General features: G+C 35.1%; 1 protein-coding gene across 10 annotated transcripts; it reads right to left on the reverse strand.

Annotated features, from left to right (window-relative positions):
• Positions 1-2,093: 2,093 nt before the first annotated feature.
• On the reverse strand, positions 2,094-25,932 carry RNMT (RNA guanine-7 methyltransferase). 10 transcript variants are annotated; one of them, XR_011650474.1, is made up of 13 exons: positions 25,868-25,932; positions 22,964-23,410; positions 21,424-21,559; positions 18,859-18,984; positions 16,252-16,364; positions 15,137-15,318; positions 14,457-14,621; positions 11,773-11,890; positions 10,827-10,906; positions 7,870-7,971; positions 6,096-6,129; positions 4,353-4,401; positions 2,858-2,893 (listed from the first exon to the last, which is right to left on the reverse strand). XR_011650474.1 is itself a non-coding variant. In XM_071219514.1 (12 exons), the coding sequence occupies exons 2-11, from the start codon at positions 23,372-23,374 to the stop codon at positions 4,373-4,375; spliced, it is 1,416 nt and encodes a 471-aa protein (XP_071075615.1). In that variant the 5' UTR covers positions 23,375-23,410; positions 25,868-25,932; the 3' UTR covers positions 2,094-2,893; positions 4,353-4,372. The 10 variants fall into 10 exon arrangements, 8 of the variants coding, with proteins under 8 accessions (XP_071075615.1, XP_071075614.1, XP_071075616.1 ...); XM_071219514.1 differs by lacking the exon at positions 10,827-10,906 and having other exon boundaries at positions 2,094-2,893; XR_011650473.1 differs by lacking the exon at positions 4,353-4,401 and having other exon boundaries at positions 2,790-2,893.
• Between the last annotated feature and the right edge of the window lie 76 nt (positions 25,933-26,008).

The raw sequence follows: 26,008 nt of genomic DNA on the forward strand, positions 1-26,008 counted from the left end.
GAGCTAATGGGACTGCAGATACGGATATCGTACAATGCTTTTTCTGCCTCTCCAATGATGATTAACATTGTACCCTGCCTCAAAGCCTGTCTCACTTTGCACACCTCTGCTCTGATGCCCTATTAATGCAATGCCATTGACAAATTTAGACAGCAATCGTATTTCCTCAATTTCTAAGTTTGGGGAGGGGTTAAGCAATGAAACTGTACTGGTAATTACAAGGATTAAGTAATAAACATCAAAGTCTCTAATCAATGCCTTCTCTCCCTGAAGGCAAATTTCTATGGGGAGTCACACTAGAACCAGAGGCTTTGTGGGAACAGATAAAGCAGTTACAACCTGCATGCTTTGTGTCCGCAGGTTAGGACACCTCCCCTTTGAATGCAGCTAGAATTGGCCAGTTTCTCTCTGGACACCACAGCTACACAGTGCCCTTCCTTTAGCCTATCCTAGGCTCAAAGAATTCAATTTGAGTGTTCTTGGTTGTACCACCATCTAGCCATGTTCCTAGATCAATCCTTCCAATATCAAGCTCTGTTTTTTCCACAAATGGCTGACTTGATCTTCATTTCTACTTTCATCCTCAGAGGACAAACAGGTCTGGGAGTGCCAGAACAGTTTACACTCCCCTGGACAGTTTACATCACTGACCTGACAGTGAAAGCCATACCCCTCCCTTTCCTGATAGTTACAAGTCTGTAATGGAAAGTAACCAAATGTTAGGGAGAGAGAGACAGAGACAGAGACAGAGAGAGAGAGAGAGAGACAGAGAGAGACAGAGAGAGACAGAGAGAGACAGAGAGAGAGAGAGAGAGAGAGAGAGAGAGAGAGTGTGTGTGTGTGTGTGTGTGTGTGTGTGTGTGTGTGTGTGGTGGGGAGTCCTACCTACCAGGGAGTGGAGGGAAGACCAGAGAAGACAATGAGACTAACACTCGAAGAAAAGGGTGACGTCTGGAATTCCGTATCCTCAGGTGCGGATCTGCACCTCTCCTGCACACACAACAGTGCATTCAGACCCCAGAACCCTGATCCATCCATTCAGGATCTCCTTTGCCCCTTTCTACCCATGGCCCTGGACTTCCCTTTTCTCTCTGCTTTGTATTATCAACAATTACTCTATCCTTTGGGATAAAAAGAGCAGAAAGACGCTAAAAATATTTTATTATTTACTTAGAATTACCTACAACCATTAAATGAGAATAGTGATAGAAAATAATAAAGAAGCTTTTCATGTGCTACTGAACCTTCACAACACTTTCTGGTACTTCCTCCAGAACTAAAATGAACCTGCGTGTGTAATACTAAGGGCTTACCATCTCCATCTCTTCAGCACCATTACAAAAACCTTAGCAAGCTAAGAGCATTCATCATAATCAGACGTACTGTTATTTTCCCAAATGACTCATGGCAAGCACCAAGGCAAAAAGACTTAGGTTTTGTAAACTGGTCACAGTTTGGAAATTGACAGATTGCAGAAGAAACATAAATTCATTAACCAATGTTTCTTGCTAAAAGGCTTGCTACTCCAACACCATGAACAACACATGTAAACAAATTGAAAACTACACTTTTTAAACAAGTACTTGCGATAGTCATAGAAAGTAATGTTTTTTAAACATGCTTTAAAGAAATGATTTTTTAAAAGAATATGCAATAATTACACTGCTTTGCTATATATGTTTTCTCCTACATGCAAAAATTGTCAAGTTTTCTAAACAGTGATGTATAGACAACAATTCACCTAGCTTTGGTTCACATCAGTTTTGGAACAGTAGTCAAGCAAGGAGCCAGGGCTGACAACTGTAACAGTTTTGAAATGGCAGATATAAATTCTGAATGGTGATAAGACGCTTGATCCTACTATGCAAAATACATTATAATTGAGGAATCAATACTCCTGCTTCTGCTTCTTTCTGGGACAAAGGGAATAATGGATTGATAACACGTAGTGCCAGTAGCCTAGATCTAACATGGGAAGAATTAACCCACAGTCTGTCAACTTTTTTTTTTTACAACCACATCCCCCAATTGCAGTTCCCATCTAAATCCAACGATAATACACAACAGATTTACATGGAGAGGTTTCCATTACATCTTGAGAAAAAACAACTACAGCATTTTTATTCATCAAAGAGAGGTAAATCTAATTACATTCTTGAAACCTAGAATCATTAATTGGTATGGCAGGAAATTCTTCAGAGAAAGCCCCCCAAATCCAAAGCCATTCTATGCTGGCATCCAAAATGCTCTATCTGGTTCCAGAATTGTATCATATTAGCAAATAAAGTAGTTACAATTTATAGCAAAATGCAATAACTGGCTAAAATTCTGGGTAAGTAACTATTATGACCATCTAAAATTTAGTTTTAAACTTATACCTTTAGTGATACATACTGAACATTACATTAAATTACACAGAAAAGCAATCCATTTAATCTGGAAACACACCATGAAACTATGGAAATGAGAGCACACACCTGCAAACCAGCATACTCCCTCATCAATTCTAAAACTGTAGTAAAGTTAATACTGTAAACAGACTGAGCAAATCAGAGCGCTGTGGAAAGAGTTCAGTAGCTTTAACAAGTCATGTAATTTTTATAAGCTAAGACAGTAAAGGCAAATGGAATTATTTGAACATTAAAAATAGATTTTTAAAGAGGAAGGTCCCAACTCATTCTTATATACACACACCAAAGTTAATCTGTCACAGACAGTAAATATTAAATGTATGCACTGGAGTTTCTGGCAGCATCCTGTACATTTAGAATAATTAAAATAAACAGAAAGTTGTCAAATCTATTTAAGGTGGATCATTCAAATCTGTATAAGATGGAACACAGCTGTTCTGGTGCTTACTGCTGCTTCTCAAATGCAAAAACCAAATAAATACCTAAAAAGAAAATATATAAAAGTTAGAGTTTGATTTCTCATTTCCTCAGGGTAAACAAAACAATCTCAATCCTATTCATAATTCGGTGAAAATCTTTAGGTCCTCAAATAGGTTTTGGTGAGAAAAACATCTCATTATTTCTAAGAGTTCCTCAATTATTTTCAGTCATTTAGGCAGATATGGGATTATATATATTTATTTGAAAACTTACAGTAATACTCAGTGACATCACAGCCCGAGAAAACCCATTTAACAGCTCTAAAAATCTTTTAGAAGTTTGAGATATGAAAATTTAAGAGTATAAAAGCAAAAATTAAAACTAAAAAATCTAATGGCCTTTTTTTTTTTTAACTCAGAGCAAGACAGATAGGTGGAATAAGCTTTCTATTTAGGAAAAACTAATAAGAATGACAAGGAACATATGTAACATGCATGCTAAAATTGCAATGATTGAACTGCTGTGTTGCAGGGCCTGGTAAGGAAAGTAAGCCAAAAGCTTTATGATGATCGAAGCTTAGAGATATCAATCTGACCCCAAGAGTGATATTATTCCATGAATTCAGCCCCAAGGGTACTCTCCCTTAAATAAAATTCCCTGCTTTGATGAGTATTCACTCAAAGACATCTAAATGCATCTAAGGTTCTCCATTCTGAATCACACTGAAGCCCAAATCTATATATTCTAATAAGTTACCAATAGACTTTATGGTAAGAAAATACATGAAAAGATGACAAATCCTCAAAACATCACAAGGATGTTCAGGATGTGTACTAGGACATTCATTCAACTAGCAAGGCCACATAACTTAGAGTCATGGCTCCTTCAGTTAATTTTTGAACAGGGAACAGATGGAGGACGACCATGTAACAACCACCCAATCCTTCAGCTTTTTGCCTTTCCAATCCAGCCTGTACAGGTATCGTACCAGTCTTTCCAAAACACTGTTTTGGTGATGCTATGCTATTCTCTGCTCCTTAACTGCTAGTTCCCTATTATTTATTTATTTATTTATTTATTTATTTATTTATTTATTTATTTGTGCAATTAAACATGGCTAGCAGAATAGTAGGCAGGTGAACAGAAAACAGGCAGCATAATCATCAACACTGTACCTTCTTCTAGAGGACAAGGAAGCAAAGTTGTCTAAATATTCACAAGAGACTTAGAACAGACCAGCATTACTTATCCTTGACCTGCACTCCAACCCTGCCCAACCCACCCCAAAACACCTATACCTATTGCAAATGACCTGGCAGTCTTGTCCTTCCCTCATGGAGGGTCATTTGAAACCACTAAGATGCAGTTTCTGATTTCAGAGAAGCAATTAGTAACTTTCCTTTCCAACTCAAACATGTTGAAAGTCTCACTGATATAAAATGCCTCTTGCACAGGCATTTCAATTGGGATTTAAACAAATCTTGAGCCATTTCTAAAAGCAACTCAGAAACAATTCTTTACTTTCAAATTTAAAGCATCTTCTAGAGGAGCAGCAGGCTGGGATAATAACCTGTAGGAGTTCAAAATATAGCTTCGTAAATTTATTAGACTGTGACACCACATAAGATGATACTTTCCAACCCACAAACCCTCCAGTTTAGAATAGTTCACCTTATCAAAGAGCTGAGCTATCCCAAGAGCTAGATTCTGGCTGCTACTTGGCCATTGCTCCTTTCATATTGTTTTTCGCATTTCTAACTCATCATGTCCTCAACTGTCTGGGGCCATCTAATTCATTTGTATGTTATTACTAAAGTCTATAATTAATACAACAATACAAGTTACAGCCATCACACCATCAAGGCCTTCAACCAAAGCTAGTTGCCTTCACATTGTGCTCTGGGACTTGCGGCATACCTAAGGTAACTGTCCCATCTCCAGGTTGGGGAAAGTAATGAAATGTGTACACTTATGCACACATCTCAGTGTCAAAGATTAAGTCTCTAATACAGCTGCCAATCCCATTTCTACTAAGGGTACCAATTTTCTGAGACAAGTTCAAAATGTTGGCCCTATTTTGTCTTCTTTCTTTTTCCTCTCTACCCAGTTCAGTAAGTCCTTAGAAATTTTCCTTTCATGTGGGCTTCCATGAGGCTATGCCTATGAGTATGGAACACTCAGATTAGTCTGGGACTTTAGCCAAGTTAACTGACTACTTTCTTACCTGTGAAAAGTAGATATAATAAATAGTAGTCTACTCATACAGTTGTGAAGATTAAGTGAGTTATAACATATGAAAAGCTTAAAATAGTGCCTGGGAACATGTTAAACATTTCATAATATCCAGTATTACTACTTCTCAGGTTTCATGTGTTTTTATTAACCTCTCCTTCACCTATTTTTCCCACTACAATAGCTTTAGCACTTAAAATTATTTGCCCAGCTGATGAATTTATTTGTGTCTGTTTCTTCCATTAGATAGTATACTTCTGGAAGGCAGAGTATAACTTGTTTACTTTTTTTATCCCTTAAAGCCCTTTCATAGAATTTTATATAAATCAACACTCAATATTTACCAAATGGACTATCTCTGATTACTATTCGTGCCTTCAACATAATCAACAAGTATTTAAATGAACAGTGGGAATGATCTTTTAACTCCTCAGGGTAACCACATAAGGGTATTACCCTTATCTTAGCAGCGAGGCTCTGGTTGCTGACTTCTCCAACTTCCATTTGCTGAAAAACCATAGGACTTACACAGATTTGCAGGCCTCTGACTTCTCTTCCATAGATAGGTATCTCACTTTAGAATATTTCCATATCAGGCCTGTCCCCACTGCCCTAAAATATCCACTCAATGCTCCTTCACTAAATGCTCTAGTGTTTATTATGCCTTCACTTTCAAAATCAGAGTGGCCAGAATCACAATACATGAATGTGTTCTATAGGCCAAAATTTCCAACAGAAATCTCAAGTAAAGGCCTCAAATACATATGGCTGGGTAGTTAACAAGTAGGCAACAAAAATGTTTAAGAATGTTTGTGAAAGTTTATGTTAAGCAACATCCTGTATATATTTTCTCTTAATACTAAATAGCTGTGCAAAAAGAAGGAATTAGACATAGATAGGAATTTTGTATAAACATAAATACATACACAAACCTAATACGTGTCAGAAAAATTCTAAAGCTTTCATATTTTAACAATCATTTTGAAACAATCTTTGAAAATGTCAGTAAATCTACACTGATGATATACTCACTTGTAGCTTCCCATTCTGATTTACTTAAGGTTCCCTAAAATTACAAAAAAAAAAAGAAAGAAAGAAAGAAAAATTTCAGATTGAATATGGAAGTACAGTTGACCCTTGAACAACATGGGTTTGAACTGCATGGGTCCTCTTATATGTGGATTTTTTCAATAAATACTGTAAATTTTTCTTATGATTTTAAAAACATTTCCTTTTCTCTAGCTTACTTTATATAATACACATAACATGCAAAGTATGTGTTAATTAACTGTTTATGTTATCAGTAAGGCTTTGGTCAACAGCAGGCTCTTAATAGTTAAATGTGGGGTAATCAAAAGTTATACATAGATTTTTGTGCAAGTGGTCAGTGTCCCTGACTCTTGCGTTGTTCAAGGGTCAGCTGTATAAATATGCGCTTATTTTTCAATAATGGGCAGAGTTGTCCAAACAACCCTATTTTTGCTATAAATACACATACAAATTACTGTAAATATTATGATCTGAACATATACAATAAATGAATGAGATTACCCTTTAACACCATCCTTTCCACACTTTTGCCCTCCTGCCAAATTCCCAACCACTGATTCTTAACCAAAAGGTAAATCTACATAAAGAGGGTATTCGTATGTGTTTATGTATACGTATAACTAGAAAAGGCATCTATCTTGTATATTTAACTTGGAAAATGAAATAATAAAAGGCCTATCTCAAAACATCAAATAGTCTTGGAGGAGGAAATAAAATTTTTGTGTTTTTACAAAGAAACCACAAATAAAATGCATATCAAACAAATGAAATAAATTATATTTAAAACAGTTACTGCAATATTAAAAAAACTTATAGTAATGCAATGATTAACAAGATATAGTGGCAATTCTAGTAACTAATGTAATTTCAAAGAAATGATAAATGTAAACAGTATTCTAAGATGTCATCAGAAATGTGGTATACAAATACCTGTAATTTCTATTGATGACAAAGTCACAGTTACAGATTAATACCACTGTGGTATTGTTGCATTCATAATAAAACAAAATGTAAACTTCCATATAGAAGCCAGTGAAAATGAAAATGTAGTTTTTCACCTTCTAAGTTCATGAGTTCCTGAATTTTATCTCTGGCACACCATGAGTAGGTAGTACCTAGGTTAAGATATATGCTAAGTGAAATAAGCCAGGCAGTGAAAGACAAATACCGTGTGATCTCACCTTTAAGTGAAACCTAATCAACAAAACAAATAAGCAAGCAAAATATAACCAGAGACATTGAAATTAAGAACAAACTGACAGTAACCAGAGGGGAGGTGGGAGGGGATAATGGGGGGAAGAAGGGGAAGGTTTTCAGGAACAACTATAAAGGACACATAGACAAAACCAAGGCAGGTGGAATCAGGGGAGGGAGGTGGGGATGGCTGGGGCTGGGAGGAAGTGGTGGGGAGAAAAGGCAGACCACTGTACTTGAACAACAATAAAAAAAGAAAAAAGAAAGAAAAAAAAAGATATAATGATATAGCAAGGAAATGCAAACTAAGCCTACAACTTCCCCCCATCCTTAGTGCTTCATATACGGTAGTCCATTCTCAGTTCACTGAAATACATTTTATACTATATTCTATGGTTATAAAAAGTCACTATAACTTAGGGAAAACAGACTAACACGTATCTGTTCGTAACTCAGTGAACCCAAGTTGTGTAAACCAGTGGAATAATTTCCTAAGTTTTCACATAATATATGCTCCCCACCCCCATTTGTTATAAAATATGTTAAAAAAATGAAAACTCACCAAAGGTAACCTTACTTGACTATTCTTCATGTACTGTGCTGCATGTTCATAGTCATCCACCTTTTCAGAGGCAAGTTTGGAATTCTCATTTGCAGGATATGGCTAGGGAAGCAAGTGAAAATTCTGGCTAAGATATCACACTAAAATTTACAATTCAGAATTAAACATATTAAACCAGTGAAATAAAATAATTAATACAAAAATCTCTAAGTATTACACTTCAGGAAGACAAACTAAATATATTAGTGAAAAATGAAAAAAAAACCCAAATGGGTGGCAGACATCATGTTCTAACAAAGAACTGTTATGATGAACTTGAATAATCATAGAATATTTAAAGTCAGACTAAACTATTAATCACCACCAAGGACCACTTTCAGCAAACTCATGACTTTCCCTGACTCCCAATCAAAGGTTTTTTCTCTTATAACACAAAGCTGAAGGAAGGTATTATCAAAAGAGCTAAATATTAATTTGAGCATGACAGACATTTAATAGCCATAGAAGACATGAACAGAAATTAGAAACAGTACAAATGAAAACTCAACAGAGAACCCTGTGAGTTTAAGAAGACAAGGAAAATAATCCAGCCTCCAAAATATAGGCAATCTCCATGTTTCCATAAGAATCTAAAGAATGGACACACACACACACAGAGCTGTGTTTTTAAGGGTATGTTGGCCAAATGTTTATTCAAATTACCTCAAGCACTATTTATAATCCGTTTTAACTAATTTCTCTTTATACTATGAAGAACAGTACTTCGCAAATACGTGTAAATCAAAACAAATTACAGAATATTTAATATGACAACCATTTACTCTATAAAAGTTATATATTCTTTTGCTTTTTAAATATTTTTTTACCTATTGATTGATGAGAGAAAGAGACAGAGAAACATCAATTTGTTGTTCCACTTATTTATGTATTCATTGGTTGATTTTTGTATGTGACCTTAGCTGGGATCTAACCCACAACCTTGGTGTACTGGGATGATGCTCTAACCAATTGAGCTACCAGCTAGACCTAGATCTCCCTAACAAATTTTTAAGAAAATTATCTGGAAATGCCTACTTTGCTCTCTTCTTTTTCATTTTTCTTTATATATATCCTACAGTGAGCTGAGGCATTAGAAATTTAGCTATTTGCTTGCCTGTTTAAAAAGTACTTGGCTTTTTGGACTTCCTTATCATAATCATTAGCAACTATACTCTTTATCCAATCTTAACACAAGATAAAAGAAACGCTGCTTGCAATCACTAAGTTCTTTTGAGCCTTCCATCCCATATCTTGTGGTTTCACCACATCACAAAACTTTAAAACTTTAATTTTAATGTCTGCCAAACTATTCTGTTGTAAATTTTTTCAACTTACCAGTATAAGACTCCTCCATGTGATTATTTGCCTGTCATCAAACATCTAGTTTCTCTCCCTTATTATTTTAAAATACCAAATAACATGATTATAAAGCTGCAAAACTGATTTTTTCTAAACTTGCTAAAATGTATATATCCTATTAAGTGTATCCTCTCAAGGCAGTTACCTTTCCAGAACTATTGCCAGGTGAGGGGAAACAAAAAACACAGGTGTCAGGACTTACTACAGTTCTTTGGCTTATGTCTTTTCATTATTCCTCCCATCTGCTACTCTGCTCCAGGAGAGCAACGTTTTACTGGTTTTACTGCTGAAACTCTGGCCCAGCTGAAAGCTGACGACTTTTAAGAAAAGGCCTTTTACAGCCAAACATCAGAAAAAAGATCCATTTAAAATCTGACCTTGACTAAAGCAATAGCATCCTGACTGATCTTTCCGCCTCTGGTCTTATCATTTATCTGAACCATACTTCTTAATGCTACCAGAGTCATGTTCTCATCCTCCACCTGCCCCCCGCCCGCCATGCTCTCATTCTTGTTCAGTCATGTCCTCCCTCACAGAAAATCCTTCACAGGCCCACAAAAGCGATTTGGTGAAGATGTAGGAAAAAAACCAAAAGACTTTTTCAAACGAAACACTATTACTGCTCATGTATGTCCCCAGATAGCCACAGTGGTAAGTTATATCCTCAAGAGCAGTAATAAGGGAGAAAGAAGACTGGAGACCTACTGCGCTAAGAAATACTGAGTTATTAGTATTTCCTCAACATTCTCTGCTCTCTCGTGTTTCCCTGCCTTAACTCTTACATCTATTTCTTCCCAAAAGGACCTCTTATATACTCACTGCACTTTATTATTTCTTCATTACTGCAATTCTCACACTGTACTTACTTGCTTGTAAGTTTATCTCCTTAATATACCATAAGATCCTTAAAGGGAACCATTATCCCATATCCCACTGTCTACATATATCTTGAATAAATCAATTCATTGCCCACATGAAAAGAGAAAGTATAAATAATTGATCACTGTCTGTGCAAAGCACCATCAAGTAAGGATGATATACTAAAGGGATGTATGTGTGTGGGCAACTTATGCACACACACTTTTTCTGGTTTTCTCCTCTCCCTCAAAACAATAAAAACAAGCCTCTTCTCCTAATACAAGCATTCCTAATCCTCAAATATAAGAAATGTAACCAATCAAGAATATAACATTTTGGTGATTACTGGTTTTTAAAGGACAATTTAGGATTTAAAGGTGACCCTCCCACTCAAAACCAGGGATCAGAGGAAGGGATGCAACTACAAGAAACTTTTTTGGGAATACCATCTATAAGTACTGGAAAAACTCTGTTAATAGCCATGTGACCTCAAACAAGCCATTTATCATCTCTGAGCCTTAGGCTGCCCATTTAAAAATAGAAAAAGTGGCTGTTCTGCCTACTTCATGGGGTAATTATGAGGATAAACAAGAGCATGCTTAAGATACTTTTTTTAGCTCTGGCTGGGTGGCTCAGTTGGTTGGAATGTCATCCTGTACACCAAAAAGGTTGCAGGTTCAATTCCTGGTCAGGGCACATACCTAGGTAGTGGGTTTGATTCCCTGGCTGGGGTGCATATGGGAGGCAACTGATCAGTTTTCTCTCTCTTCTTCCTCTCTCTCTGAAATCAATAATATCATATCCTTGGGTGAGGATTAAAAGAACACTGTTAAAATAATCTAAATTGAGTGACCTCTCTAAAGAAGTTTAACAACTGTTTAATATGCTTATACTGATTAGTAACAAAAATATTCCCTATTTTAGATCTATCCAATTAAACACTGATAAAATATATAATGAAAACTAATTAATTAACAGCTGCATACTGTGTTTATAGACTACTTCACTGCTGCATTACGGGAAGCAGAGAGGTCTCTAGGAGTTAAAGCAGATCTCAGGACCAGTGCAGTCTGTAAGACTGGAATCTTGCTAGATACTCACAAAGAACAGAATTATACATGGTATGAGCTTGTTTTGGACCCTGGCCAGGAAGGTTTTAAATTACTGATGTAACCAAAGGACATTACTGTAAAGAAGTGGTTCTTTCCTGGGGGTTAATATGAACACCAGGGGCCACTTGGCAATGTCACAACTAGGGGTAGGGGTGCAAATAACATCTAGTATGTAAAGGCTAGAGGCCAAGGATGCTGCCGAACATTCTACAGTGCACAGAACAGCCCTCATAATAAATAATTATCTAGTCCAAAATGCCAACAGTCCTGAGGTTCAGAAATTTGACTTTAAAGAAGTACTAGCTATAAAATAAAACCTGATGACAGGATCACTCCATTCATTCAAGTATTTACTACCTTGGAAAGTTTCTGTACCAAACTCTGTCCTAGGTGTTAAAGAGCCTAAAGTAGTTATAAATAATCTGTGTAATTTATATCAAGATTTAAGTGTTTACATGGCCTTGAAAAGAATCTCAGAAGCAGCCAAACAAGCATGCCATAATCTGGAATTTTTTGCACCTTTCTAAATACTTACCTCCAGGGCCTGCATTCGTTTTAACAGCATTTTATTTTCATTGTTCTTAATCTTTTCCTCATAGAATTCAAGAAATGTTTTTTTGTAGACTAGTTTCATATTATACTTCTTCACCATTCTGTTTAAAAAAAAGGTTACATAACGAAAAGGCTTTTGAAATACTTGTAATTTCTCAATTGCTTACTTTCACATGACAGTGATGACTTCTGGGTTTCACTAAATAAGTTAGCATATCTCCTTCATATATTCACAATAAAACGATGCAAAATGAATGAGCAACATACCACTAACCATGCCTATGAGAAAATATGCCTTCTAAATCTCAATGGGTCACAGGGAGTTCTCTCTATTAATGTAACGAATGGGTTGGGAAGTAAAATGAAAGACTGAGACGGAAATAAGGAGCTATAAGAAGCACTTTTTTATAGAATCCATTTTATTTAACCTCATCCCTCACAGCAGTATTGAAAATAGCTGCCAACTTCCTCCTTAAAATATTCTTCCTCTTTTGGGTTCTATGGCAAGATACACTATTAATTTTTATCCTACATCTTGGGTTGCTTCTTCAGTTTCTTTCATAGGTTTGTTTTAGACAACTTCTAAATTTTAAGGTTCCGAAGCGTTTGGCCCAGAGCCTTTGATCATTTTCAATTCCTTGATTTTACCCAGCATTCCAACAGCTATCTGTGCTCAGCTTTCTTTTCTGCCCCACTCATTTATTCCACTGCTTAAAAGAAATTCCCACCAGGATCTAGAATAGGCATTCTCTAACTTCTCATATCCAAGGCTGAACCCCACAGGATTGTTGTCAGTCTTTGCTATTTCAGTAAATTCCTCTAATAACTCATGCCAGAAATCCTGGGAGTTCTCCATGCCATAGCCCTCTCTCCATTCCCCACTGTATTCAACATGCCACTACATCCTCTCAATTAAACTATAAAACGTACTTCTGTGGCTTTCCTTCAGCATCTTTTATTAGCCAAGCTCCTTCCCACTTCATGTCTTTCATATCTATTGTCCCTTGTGCCTGGAAGATTCTTCATTCCAGTCTTTAACTGGCCAACTTACATTCATCCTTTATAGATCTTGACTTAAACATCACTTCTTCACAGATGACTTCCTTAAATGCTCAAATATATTAGGTTTCCCTGTTATAGTCTGTGGTTTTTTTTTCCTCACTGCATTTGCCAAAGTTTGTAACTATGTATCTATAGACAACAAGAGGGAGCCTAGGGATGGTTCCAGGTAGCAGGTAAGGGAGGTAAGAAAAAAAGGGGGGAAAGAAACCCCTGAGGGGTTGTGAAGTGACAGTTGAGGAGACAGGATGAAGAAAAACATGAGGGCCACTGGGATTTGTATATAAAAGGTATGTATAAAGCGGGATTCCCTGTAATTTATATATATTTTTTATTTTTTAAAAGACTTTATTTATTTATTTTTAGAGAGGGGAAGGGAGGGAGAAAGAGATGGAGAGAAACATCAATGTGTAGTTGTCTCTCATGTGTCCCCCAACTTCCCCCAGAAGTTGGTTCCTGGGGACCTGGCCCACAATCCAGGCATGTGCCCTAGACAGGGAATCGAACTGGTGACTCTTAGGTTTGCAGGCTAGCACTCAATCCACTGAGTCATACCAGCCAGGGCAGTATTTCCTATAATTTAAATTACCCCTCCTTAAAAAGACAACAAGAGTAAAGATAAAAATCTCTTTTACTCTAGGTAGCTGCTTTCTATCATAAATCTCCAAAATAAGCCTTTAGAAATGAAACCAAGTTTTATACCCAAGAAATATCTTAATTACAAAGAATTGAAACTCAATTTGACCAATTTGAATAGGTTTGCCATATAAAAGCTAATTATACTTTTGTTCAGTTTCTTAATGAAATGGCAAAAGGGCATCTCAAAAATCCCTATGCATTGTTGGAATCTGTTCCGCCAAATGAATACTTGTTTCAATAAATAATTTTTAAAAATTTAGATATTAAAAGTGATGACTAGTGACTTTATACATCTATCAACAGGTAAATTAAGTAGGAAAGATTGCTAGTGCTTGTGTAGCACTTAAAAAAAAAAGTCAACTTTAAAATCATCAACTTTGTTAACCAAAAAACATGAATCTAACACATTATACAACACTCTAAAAATAACCCCAAGACCAAGGTATCTCATAAGGCCTTGAAATCTTACCTGATAAAGTCTAGTACTCCAATTTTCCCCATGTCTATGGAGTCCCCAGGACTCCTAGGAATTGAGGTGCATGAGTGGATACATTCCTGAACCAGAATTTTATTATCAATATTGCCTATGAGACACAGGCAATTTCAGAGCTACAGTGAAATTAAAACAACTTTTAATACCCGTCCCTGTGTCAAAAAAATTCATTTGATATTGCCAAGTTACGTTATCAAAAAAAAAAAATTTGTATTTGCTATGTCAGGTATTTTCTGCCATAAGCTGAAGGTAATGAGCTCCCTTTCTTAATTCCAGGAATAAAAGAATACTAAGTTAAGGCTGTAAGAGAACTATGGCATCAACCCTGGATTTGAGGTCTGTCTCTTTTTTTCTTTAATAAGGCTATATTTTTCTTTGGGTCCCCTATAAAGGAATGACTAGAAATACAGATTTTTCTCCCCCTTTTCCTCCTTGAAAGCAAAAAGAGAATAGTAACAGATTAACAACATTCTTACTCATTTAGCAATGGAAAATAGACCAAGAATTCAGGGACATCCACAACACCTTCCAAGTTGAAGTCATATTTACAGCCAAATAATGGATAATCTCCTTTCTTCTGAAATTTCACAGTGTATATTTCATTTCCAAATGATTCTGTTTCTGAAGCTTCAAGGCGTCTTCTACAGTGATTTTTCCCAAACAAAAAAAGAGAAGATTAAAATTGTTATTAGACAATTTGATCAGATTATACATATAAAAAAATACATGAAATCTTAAAAATATAATTGATTAGCTTTTTAATAGAATTTGAGCTATTTTTAAGATGCAACATGCTAAAAGATTATAAACAATCACGCTAATAATAAAATTAGCCTGGAGGGTAGGGTTCACTATCATGGCAATTGGTTAATTCTCTGTGCCTTGGTATCTGATGTGCAGCTTGACCAGTACTACGCTCTCTGGCTTGATGTAACATCAGCCTCCAACTTACACATTAAGATGTTTTAAAGGTTCATCTGTAAATCTGTCTTTTGAACTTAAATTCTGATACCTACTCAAATACATTATCAAAATGGTTAGCCCTTGTAAGAACAACAAGGCATATTTTATGAAAACCATCTGATAAACACTGATACTTTAAAATAAGCTCAATACTGAATTTACTGTAAACTACAATATACTTGAAAGTACTTACATCAGTTCAAAGCTATTGGGAGTGGTACCAATAAAATAGCCTCCAGGACTAAGTCTCTCACAAGCATTTCTGAGCATCATGTCCGCCTGTTCATAGGACTCAAATGAGTAATGACAGACAAACTGACAACTGCAGATGTCAAAGTACATTTCCGGGTCACGAAATTTGTCAATCAAAAGTTCCTAAAGCAAATTAAAATACATAAATATTTTAAAGTACAACATAAAAACTTTTTAGTAAATTAATTTCTAGAATTAGAATCCTTAAAATAAGAGTAGACATGCTCTCCAACCAACCTATACTTTCTCTCATGTATAACAAAGGTCAAAATGAAATCATTCTTTCATTCTTGTTTGATAGAATTTGATTCCCATTTTTATAATTTTTAAAAACTAGAAATTTTGAAACCATGTTAAAATGTATCAATCAAATATGACATTTAAAGGAGCTGATCCTTTTATCTGGCTTTACTTGAAAGCTAAGTAAAATGACACTGAACAATAACTTGAATTAAAAAGTTGGACTTAGGGACATTTAAAAAAAAATACACTAGCCTTTTTAAAGGTTTCCAACTTTCCAACAGCATACTACCACTTTCCCTTTCCCTTTCCCAACTGCTAACAATACATGTAGTATGATTAAAGGATCTCTAATAGCTTAAAGAGCTAACAAGTCAGACAACATAAAGTTCAAGGTGAGACTTTCACCACTGAAGTGTTTCTGTAGTTCTAAACTTCATAGTTGTTATGCAATTCAGAAACAGAGAGAAGTTGAAAAAAACAGACTATAATATTGTGGGAAACTACACTCATAAATTACAAAGTGAAAAAAAGGTGAATTTAGTTCTATTTCAAAACACAGGAAAATAAATCTTGTTCAAATGGAAAAGCAACACATGACTTCAAAGTGCAAATTCTTAAAAGCAAAAAATTTTCAGAAGTACTCAGTAGATCATTAAAAGTTTTATCATAACAGAATTTCTAGTTGAAACTGAAAACTCACCATAAGATTTTTAATGTTTCAAAGCATGTTTTTAAGAAGAGCTGATTTTAAAACATCATTTATCCAGACTGAATACATAAAAAATAAATTGACAAATTTTAAAAACCATGTACCTTTGAGCAATCAGCAGTTATAAATTCTGCATTGAAAATATATTCATTATCACGACGATTTTTCATGTCCTCATACCGCTGCTGACACTGTTTGACAGAAACATCAGCAATATCTGGAAGGGGAAGGAGTGTTAGTAACTGTCAACAAAGACACATAGAGATAACAAAAAGGAAAGCAATGATGGCACAAATCTAGACATTAATCTCAATGGATAAACTTTCCCATGAAATCTAGCCTTAGTACAAGCAAAAAGTTCTATTTCCTTAAAAAAAAAAAAAAAAAAAGAAGTCTTTGTTATAATATAAATGTCTATTATTTTTCAAAAGATATTAAAAGTTTTCTAAATAGGTACCTAAAACAGAAAGATCGTACCATGATTTTTAAACATCTATTCAAAGTTAAGTTTATCATTTGCTTTATAAAGCCTAACACTGTATGTCCAGTTTTGAAAATATCAACTGTATATTTTCGTAATAAAATGTTATTTGTCCCTTTTGCACTGATGGAGCAAAAGCAAGAGTATGTAAAATGTTGGCATCTGATCATGAATATACAAGGTAGTGGCACCAAGTGGTACTGGTAATACTTATATATATTCTATATTCTTCACCACTGTAAAACTAGCATTAAAAAATAGCCAGTTTCATTCAATATCCTTGATTGACCAGTAAAACTGAATTTTATTAAGTCTTGGCTCTTGAGTACATCCTTTTAATATTGTGATGAAATGGAAAAAAACAAAAAAATTTCTGCTATGAAAAAAGTTAGAACAGGACTGGTGTGACTGCATTGTGAGCTGTACTAGCCCCTTTTTTCATAGAAAATCTTTTCACTTGAAAGAACCACTGACAAACAAAGTGGTTATTCAGATGGGGCAATATGGCAGACATTCTCCTAAAAATAAACAGAGTGAGCCTGTCACTTCGGGGAAAAATAATGAATGAATTTTTTTCTTTACCCTAGACATTTTTTTACTGCTTTTAGAGGGAGTGGGTGGAAGAGAAACACTGATGCAAGAGAGAAGCATTAATCGGCAGCTTTCTGTGCCAGGACCAGGGACCAAACCTGCAACCTAGGTATATGCCCTGACTGGGAATCGAACCCACAACCCTTTGGCTATGGGACAATGCTCCAACTAACTGAGCCACACTGGTCAGGGTGAACATATTTTTTTTATCAACAATAAAATTTGAGCTTTCAAGTGAAAATTACAATTCTGAAAAACTTACATCTACCACCTTGGACTGGGCATCTTGCCACTACTTCTCTGGTTGGTAGTGATATTAAACAAATGTGACTTCTTGATGTCAACACAGAGAAGATCTGCATTATTTTAGTGAACATTATTTTCCAAATATTACAAAATCTCAGTGGGGCAAAAGAGCCATTCAAAGTGCAAGACAGACCAATGGAATTAAATGGTAACAGATTATGAAAGTTCATCAATATGGTTTCAGATTCCACACTGTGGATCTTTAAGGAACTACTTACTTGTCAAATTTTGATGTACTACTAAAGATGAATATCCTCAATTATCTGAAATGACTATTAAAATACTCATTCATTTTACAACTACTTATCAAATAACAAAACAAATCACAACATACTGAATGCTGAAATGGGTATGAGAAATCAGTTGTCTCCTATTATTCCAGAATCTAAAGGGATTTGCAAAATTATTTTTGGAATGCCAGTTTTTTCACTAAATTTTATTTTTTGATGGATTAAAAATATTTTTTAAAATTGTGCTTTAATTTCTATAATCAATGATATAACCGCATACACAAAAGCTTTCTGGAGTTGTCAACGATTTTTAAGAGTGCAGAGTGGTCATAAAAGCAAAAAATTTGAGAAATGCCAAAGGTATTAGGCAATACCTCATAGGTGGTGCTATGCAATTCCTATTATTCATCACATTGGGAAGAACATGGCTGCTTGTTCCACTTTAGTGTAAGACTGACCAGTGGGTTCATGTGCTCGATTCATTCAGTTAAGTTCCTTTCAGCTTCACCTAATGGCTGTTTATGATTGTTGCTCAGATCTATTATTTCAACAGGGTGAAAAAATCATGATTTTCATCATTCCTCCTGCATTTATTCATTATAATTTTTCAATGAAGAGGAATTTCCCTTTTCAACCTTTTGGTTACCTTGAAATATGGTTCATATAGGGTAGGGAAGATAAAATACTCAATCCGTGCCTCCCCATTTAATTTATGAATTTCAGAATAATGAGTAAGTTTCGTAGCAACCTCTAAGGATAAACAATAAGATTTTTTCCCATTTATTTGATGAGTTTCAATCCACTGTAATCACTATTTTTTCTGATAATGAAACTGTCCGATCTTTTCAAGTTTGTATTTTAGACATGACTCCAACCATCTTTGATTGCTTCCTTCCTTTTAGGAAGGACAAGTTATTCTAGGCTAATCCATACTATAACACCATCAATAGAGTCTCATATCTCATTTTAAAAACACCCATCTACTGCAGAACCCCCCAAAAACGTAAAATATTTTAGTATCATTTAGGTAATGAGATCTATCTTATTTTCCATTTCCCTGACCGAACACAAATTGCTCTTTGCCACACCATTATTTAGCTTACCAGTACAAACTAGCTTGTTAATTCTTCCTTTTTTCCACTTAAGCAAATCTCCACCTTTACCACATCCCAAGTCCAAAACAGTAATGTCACGTTTTTTTTTCTGTCGTAACTTTTCTAAAAATTCCCCTAAAACAGAGAAATAAATCACAATAAAAGATCTCCATTTTTACTGAAGCATAAACTGTTCCCCCTAATAACCTATTAACTTCTGCCTGAGATATAATACTAGTTATTATATTTTCACTTATGTAATTCTTAACTTTCGGTAAACATTTCAAAACATGACTAATAGTTAATTAATTTGATTCTCTAGCATTAAAGATGAAAAAGCATATATCTGGTATTTTAGAAAGTTAAGGCAGGTTTTTGAAGGTTACTTTCAGAACCTGATTCAACATTAAATAGCCAACATTTTAAATTCTAGTAATACAAGAAGATTCAACAATTGTTCATGTTAAGAGAAAAACTAATCCTTCATAGTTTTCTCTTTCCAAAGCTGAGTGTTTAGCTTATTATACACCTAGGTTAATCAAAATAATTATGGAATAAGTGCTTGATTACCATAAAGGTGTCAGGCTTACCACCAAAAAAAAAAGAAGAAAAGAAAAAATACAAGAAGTAGATAAAAATTATACATACTTCTTAATTATTACCATCATCAGAGTTCTTAAACACTCTGAAGTAAAAAATGGAATCTTTCAACCCAATCTACCAAATCACATTAATAGCCAACAAATAATATTAGTAGATCCCCATATATCAATAACCAATGCTTCAAATATCAGTTACAGGCATCTTAATATTCTTAGGTTGAAGTATTCAGCAATTCTAAAACTTTGTATACTGCTGCATCCTAGATCTGCTCTTCCTGTCTTTACACTGTGAGTTTAACACTTTCTATTTCATGTACATATTATCAAAAGATTGCTAGCATATTCTGTATAAATGCTTCTGCCTTTCACTGTCTATAGGATCTTAAAGTAACTTCAACAGAAGTGCAAGTGTTCCGTATTTAACTTTCTGCTATGAATCTTAAGAAAACAGCATAGAAATAATATTGAAAGTGAAAAACTGTAAAATCTATTTCTATACAGTAAGACTAATGAGAAGGAAAATCATGATGAAACATTATTCAAAGGTATCATCACCCCATTCATGAATAGTAGTCAACTATTTACTAAGCTATAAGCACCAACAAGAAAAAAAAAAAGGAATGACAAAGAATGGATTTTGAGAAGAAAAAGGAAAAAGCCACAGGGAGCTCGGCATAGACCACAAGACTTCATTAGGACTAGAAAGACAGATAGATGCAGATGGCAAAGCATCCATTGAGAGAGTTTCTGGAACAGCTAAAGAAGGAAAATGTCATGAATATGCTGAGATAATTTTTTGCTACTCTGACTTAAACCTTTTCATGAATAAATACACAAATAAATTATACATCATTAAAAAATACCCAATAATAAGTAATCTGCATCATTGGATCTGCATAAGAAAAGCAAAAGAAATTAGGACTAAGGCCCAAAGATTATCTTAAAGGTATAGACTAAAAATGACATATTAAACATGTACTCAATTATCCTAGCTGACAACTGGCAGAGTCAAATAAGTCATATTTTTGGAATAAACTGTGAATATTAAAAACAAAAATAAGATAGAAAATATTAAAATGTGTCTGAAAGATGAGCCTAGTTTTCACTCCTAATACTTCTCAGAATGTCTAATTTATCTTTAAAAATAGATCATTAAACCTAGAATATCTATAATTAGCACTGTTTTTCCTGTATAATCAAGAAAGCATTTTCGCTTTTCCTAAGACTGGCTTTATAAAAACAAAAACAAAAAACTTTACTGTAAAAAACTTCAAAATACACTGGAATTTTAAAATTCTAAACTTATGTAATAGTCCATTTGATGTTAACAGATACACAAAGCAATAAACATATCCTGAATCACATTTCTTCCACTGACTTCTATTTTAATATTAAAGGTGAGTTTCCATAGATAAAATGCTGGATCTAAAAAGTTGAATATCTTCATTAATCCTCAATGTAAACTTTATTTTCTCGTCAAACACATACAAGAAAATTAAGTTTAATGGATAATCAACAAAAATATGATCTTTACCAACTCATTAAATGCCTCAAAATAAAAAAATCATGATACTGCCAATTTCCTTGATTTAATGGTACTTGAATGTTTAATCCAACAATGTTATTTTTCCAAAATTATTAGAGTAAAATAGATTACTTAATAGTATCAATAGCATTAATTCCACATAAAAAGGAGCACACTACCTTTTGAAAACCTCCTTAACTTTTCATCTTAATATCCATTAAACACTCATTAATACCTTACATAGTTAACCAAAAGTGGATATCAAAAGAATTTATCTCAAAGGCTTAGTTTTAGCTTTGGCTCCCATTTTACAAAGCCAAGATTTGACAACTAAATGAACAGGAATTAAAGATCTAGAAACTTGGTGCGTGATTAACCGTTCAGGGGGAAAAATGAGACATAAGCTGAAATAAAAAATTCCGAAGTATAAAACAAAAACAATCATACCAATGAGGACGCTTTTCATCCAGTTATTAAAATTTCTTAGGTAAAAAATACGACTTTGGCTACGCTTCTCCAAACCAACTTCCTGAAGTTCATTGTAGTGAGCAGCCACTGTTGAGCTGTGTCCTTCTTCTAAATTCTGAAAATAAGAGAATGAAAGAAAATTAAGGATTGATTAGAACATGGCAAAAAATAAACCTAAAAGAGCATCTGACATATATAAGGATAAAATGCTACTGAAATTGATAAATTCCATTAAACAAAGGCATTAACCACAGAAATCCCACTAATTATAATCAGATATAAGACTTGTTTCCCCCACTCCCTATTTTTAAAAATATCTCTAGGTTTGAAATTTTCATCTTGATCTTTCATCTGTGTAATTTTTGTATCAAAGTTTTAATAAAACAAGTACTCTTCCAGAGTTCTGATTTATTCAACTCAATAAATGCCAGTCAGAGAAGGTGTTCCTACAGAAAAGAAAATAGGAATAATTTATATTTATAAAATAGTTGACCGTTAAATGAGGTCACACACACAAAGGGTTTAGAATTCAATAGGCTATGTTCAGTGTCAGTGATTCCCACTACTATTTGCTATTAATCTAATTCAACATTTTCAATCTGTGCTCCCTACTTAAGGTCCTAAGCATTCTGCACAAATCCCATGACAGATAAAGGATTTCAGATCCCCATACTTCACTGTTCAACCAAACTGGTTCGTCTTTTTCCTATTTTACACATCAGGTTTAAGATTTTTCACTTGAGAAGAGAGTTCCGCTGCTAGTAAAAGTTTGAAACTATGTTTATAATACAAGCTCCTCTCTGTTACAAGGATTCACTCTCCAGAACACTAATGACAAATCCTTGGCCTGTGTCTTTCCTCTTCACTGGCTGATAGCAGAATTTTACTTATTTATTGAAGTTTTCTTTCCCTCCAGACCCAGATTCTGCCTCAGATTCCTTCACAATATGATATTCCCAGAAGAAAATGACTTGCTACTCCCTGCCCTATGGTATCCCTGCTAAATACCAGGTTTTTGCATCCATTTAACTGAAACTGTATGTAACTACCTAAATAAGAAGTTTAAACAATATAGTTGAAGGAACTACATTAGGAAAGGAATGTAAAGCTGGGTATGATTTTGAAATTTATCATTTTAAGTGATAATCTCAACTACTTCAGATACAAAAAAGAGATAAACACCTAATACAAAATGAGAAAAGGTAAATCATCTGGACCTCATACTCTTGTCTTTTTTAAAATGCCAAGAAAAAACAAACTATAAAAACTTGTGTTGAAGTTTCTGGTAAAATAAGACTTCTGATAACATAAAAGTTATCTCATTAGCAGAAGTTTCAACTAAATAAAAACAATTAAAGTACAAGAGTTAAAAGCTTACTCTATCTTAACACAATAAAAAAGAACCCTGAATAATTCTGAAATTATTAAGATTACAAAAAAAACAGCATTACTTCACAGTTGCTCCACATTTCAATCTGACATATTCTATTATGAATAAAAGGGAATACAATGAACATACTCTTTGTTTTTCAGGAACATCCTCAAGTTCTACTTTTCTCTTTTTCTGAGAGCTATCTCCAGGAGAAGGTTCATCTTTTAGAAAATCATCAGTTTCCAGTCTTCTTTTCATTGAAATGCCTTCGTCATCACCAGAACCTTTTCCCTCTGGGACAATTTCAGCATCAAGTTTTTTCTTGGATGGAATATCTTCCCCACAACTGGAACTCTCTTTTACAACATCATCTGCAAACTCCATTTTTCTCTTTTTCAGTGTGTCCACTTGCCCACAGGTAGGAGCCTTCTCAAAAAGCCCAGGAGCAGCTGTGTTTTCATTGATATTGAATGAAGACTCTGTTTCTGAATCTATTGATGTTTCTGCTTCTTCAAGAGAGATCTTTCCACATTTCTCTGCTTTTGCAGAATTTTCCATTTTTGATTACTTCAACAGATGGTAAAACTTCATAAACTAACAATGAAATGGCAGAAATTTGATTTTACTTATAAACACTTTAAAACAATTTAAACAAGAAGCTAACCATTTAATTTCAGTGATCAACTAGGAATTTTTTTAAAATCTCATAAAAACAACGTTAATTTAAATTAATATGATTTTATGAATAGGTCAATATGAGAGTGCTAATTACAATCCCCAAACTCCTCTATAATCGTACCCATAAAAGTCACTATTGGCATTAAAACTGACAAATGAAGTTGGTGTATGCAAGTTCCTTTCCTATTCTGATCCTTACTCTATAGGCTTTGTTCCCAAATTATAGGCACAGCAGAATTATTTTAAACTTTTAAGGGAAGCACAGTGATATTGGATATCTGGAAGATACCCAGATATAGCTTCAAGTAGAGCACACCTTCAGCTAAATAGATTGCACTACATCCCCTTTAATGACCTCATAACTTTGTGAGGCTGAGATTTTTGTGGCACAGAAGAAAATCAGTTAAACAGGAAATGAAGAAATTAAGTTGGTGATGTTGAATCTTATTTCAAGGCTGGAGAAGTTGTACAATACCCAACAGGTATACGCATTCCATTAGCAAAGATCCATGGTTAACTAAGATTTAAACACAAATATTTTTTCTTTCAGTTTTTGTATTTTAAAAAAAAGTTGTTAGGACATAAATACTTAAATTCTTTGGACTAAACTACTTATGAGTGGTACTGTTAGGTTTGTTCTTTTTTTGGCCGAGAAACTGGAAAAAAACACAAAGGCACTAAGGGCATCAAGAACAAGAAAAATGTGGGAACTTACAGTTGACTTCTGAAATTCCTATTTCGTAATAGGTATCAGAATTAGGTAGAAAGTAAAGAGCGTGGCTTTGGACAAGAAGTTCCAAGACTCAGCCTGCAATTAAATAAACAGTAAGTCTCTTTCAAATGTTCTTAGGCCTAATGGGACTGGGAGGGAAATAAGTGAACTATCACCTGGACAGGAATTATTACAGTGATCTATTTATTGTCAGTCAGTGAATTTACTGAACTCCTACTACAAAGGAGGTCCATGAGGCACTGTGTGAATTAGTGTTCAAGAAGCTTACAGCTTATATACCATTATTAAAATGTTAGGCTGTATTACTCAAAATATATGTAAAAGGGAGAGCAGAAGTCCAAATATCAGTGACTTTCAGTAAATTCAGAACCTGAAAGTTATGAAAGGGAGGGGGAGAATCTTTTAAGTAAAGAAATTTCTGAATATGCTAATGTGGGAGTACTAGTAAGAAATAAAGTTGCTTGAGGGAATGGATAACAAGAAGTCATCATAAACTGGGAAAGGTTTCAAGGGGTATGGAACTTTCACTATTCAAGGTTTGAGGTAAGAAAATACTAAGACATCCAAAATAGGAGGAGCTGAAACGGGGAGGGGGGCGGAGGCATCACCCCCAAAAAGTAATTTGCAGAATGACTACTTAAAATGATTACCTAGTAAAACTGGCCTCCAAATTATCAAATCCTTATCTTCTCTCTGTCACTTATCTCCTAAAGAACAGAAATGGGTTTTAAATTGAATGAACCAATGTGATTTATCATTTTCAGCTGTAATTAACACCTGAAATTAGTATTGGAAATAGGTGTGAATTTTGTTTATGTAGGCAACTCTACTTCCACAGATGAAATGTCATAAAAACAATCAATCCGGTCGGAGTAAATAACAAAGAATTCCAAACGACAACAGAAATGGGTAAGAATGTTTTAAACTAAGAGTCAGAGTAGAATGATGAATCAATTCCCAATGCAGGAGGATCCTTCAGAATTCTGGAGGAAGGAGCTTACGGAAAAGAGTCAACTGACATCTACTTGGATATGCAATAAATAACCAAATAGACATTTCCACCTGGCTTTCCAGTTACCTCTCAGGCAAGCCCTCTCATTCATTTCAGTTTCTCAGAGAACCAAGCTGAGCGCTAGGACCGCCTGGCTTAAGCTCAACAGATAAACTCTCCTTCCCGACCCCGCAGTTAGACCAGGTCAAGTCGAGCGCCCTAGAAGACGCGCGACTAGGCAAGAATTTTTCAGGCAAGATTACTGTCTTCCGTCGTTGTCGCGGCCTAGCTCTTAACCAAACCTTCGGCTCAGGTTTCCGATACGCCGCTTGGGACACACAAACGCTACTTAACATCTGACAACCCCTCCCTAGCCCGCCCCTGATGCGCAGCCCAAAGCAGCTCTCCGTGCTTTTTTCAGACCTGGACTCGCTAAGTCTGGAGGAACACTAGATCCCGCCGACTCCAAGTACTGCCCATTTTGCTCCGCGCTGAGAACACAATAAACCCCTCGCAAAGGTTACTGAAGGCACAGTGCTAACACAAAGCGAGCTCGTGACAGGAGTCGGAGTACCCCTACCACCTGGATGGCGGCGGAGGATCCAAACACAAAGAAAGGGAAAGCCGGAGTTCCACCCAGCACACTCACCGATACGGGCTCTCCCGGTTCTGTTTGCGGAAGCACCTAGCGGCACCGCGCGAGTGCTGTTACCCCACTTCCGGGGAGGACGCGGTCTCGTGACTCCGCTCCCGGCGGTGAATGGAGCGTTGCGCAACCTTCACGCCGAAA

The sequence above is a fragment of the Desmodus rotundus genome, chromosome 10 (assembly GCF_022682495.2).
Source record: "Desmodus rotundus isolate HL8 chromosome 10, HLdesRot8A.1, whole genome shotgun sequence".
Taxonomy (NCBI): Eukaryota; Metazoa; Chordata; class Mammalia; order Chiroptera; family Phyllostomidae; genus Desmodus; species Desmodus rotundus.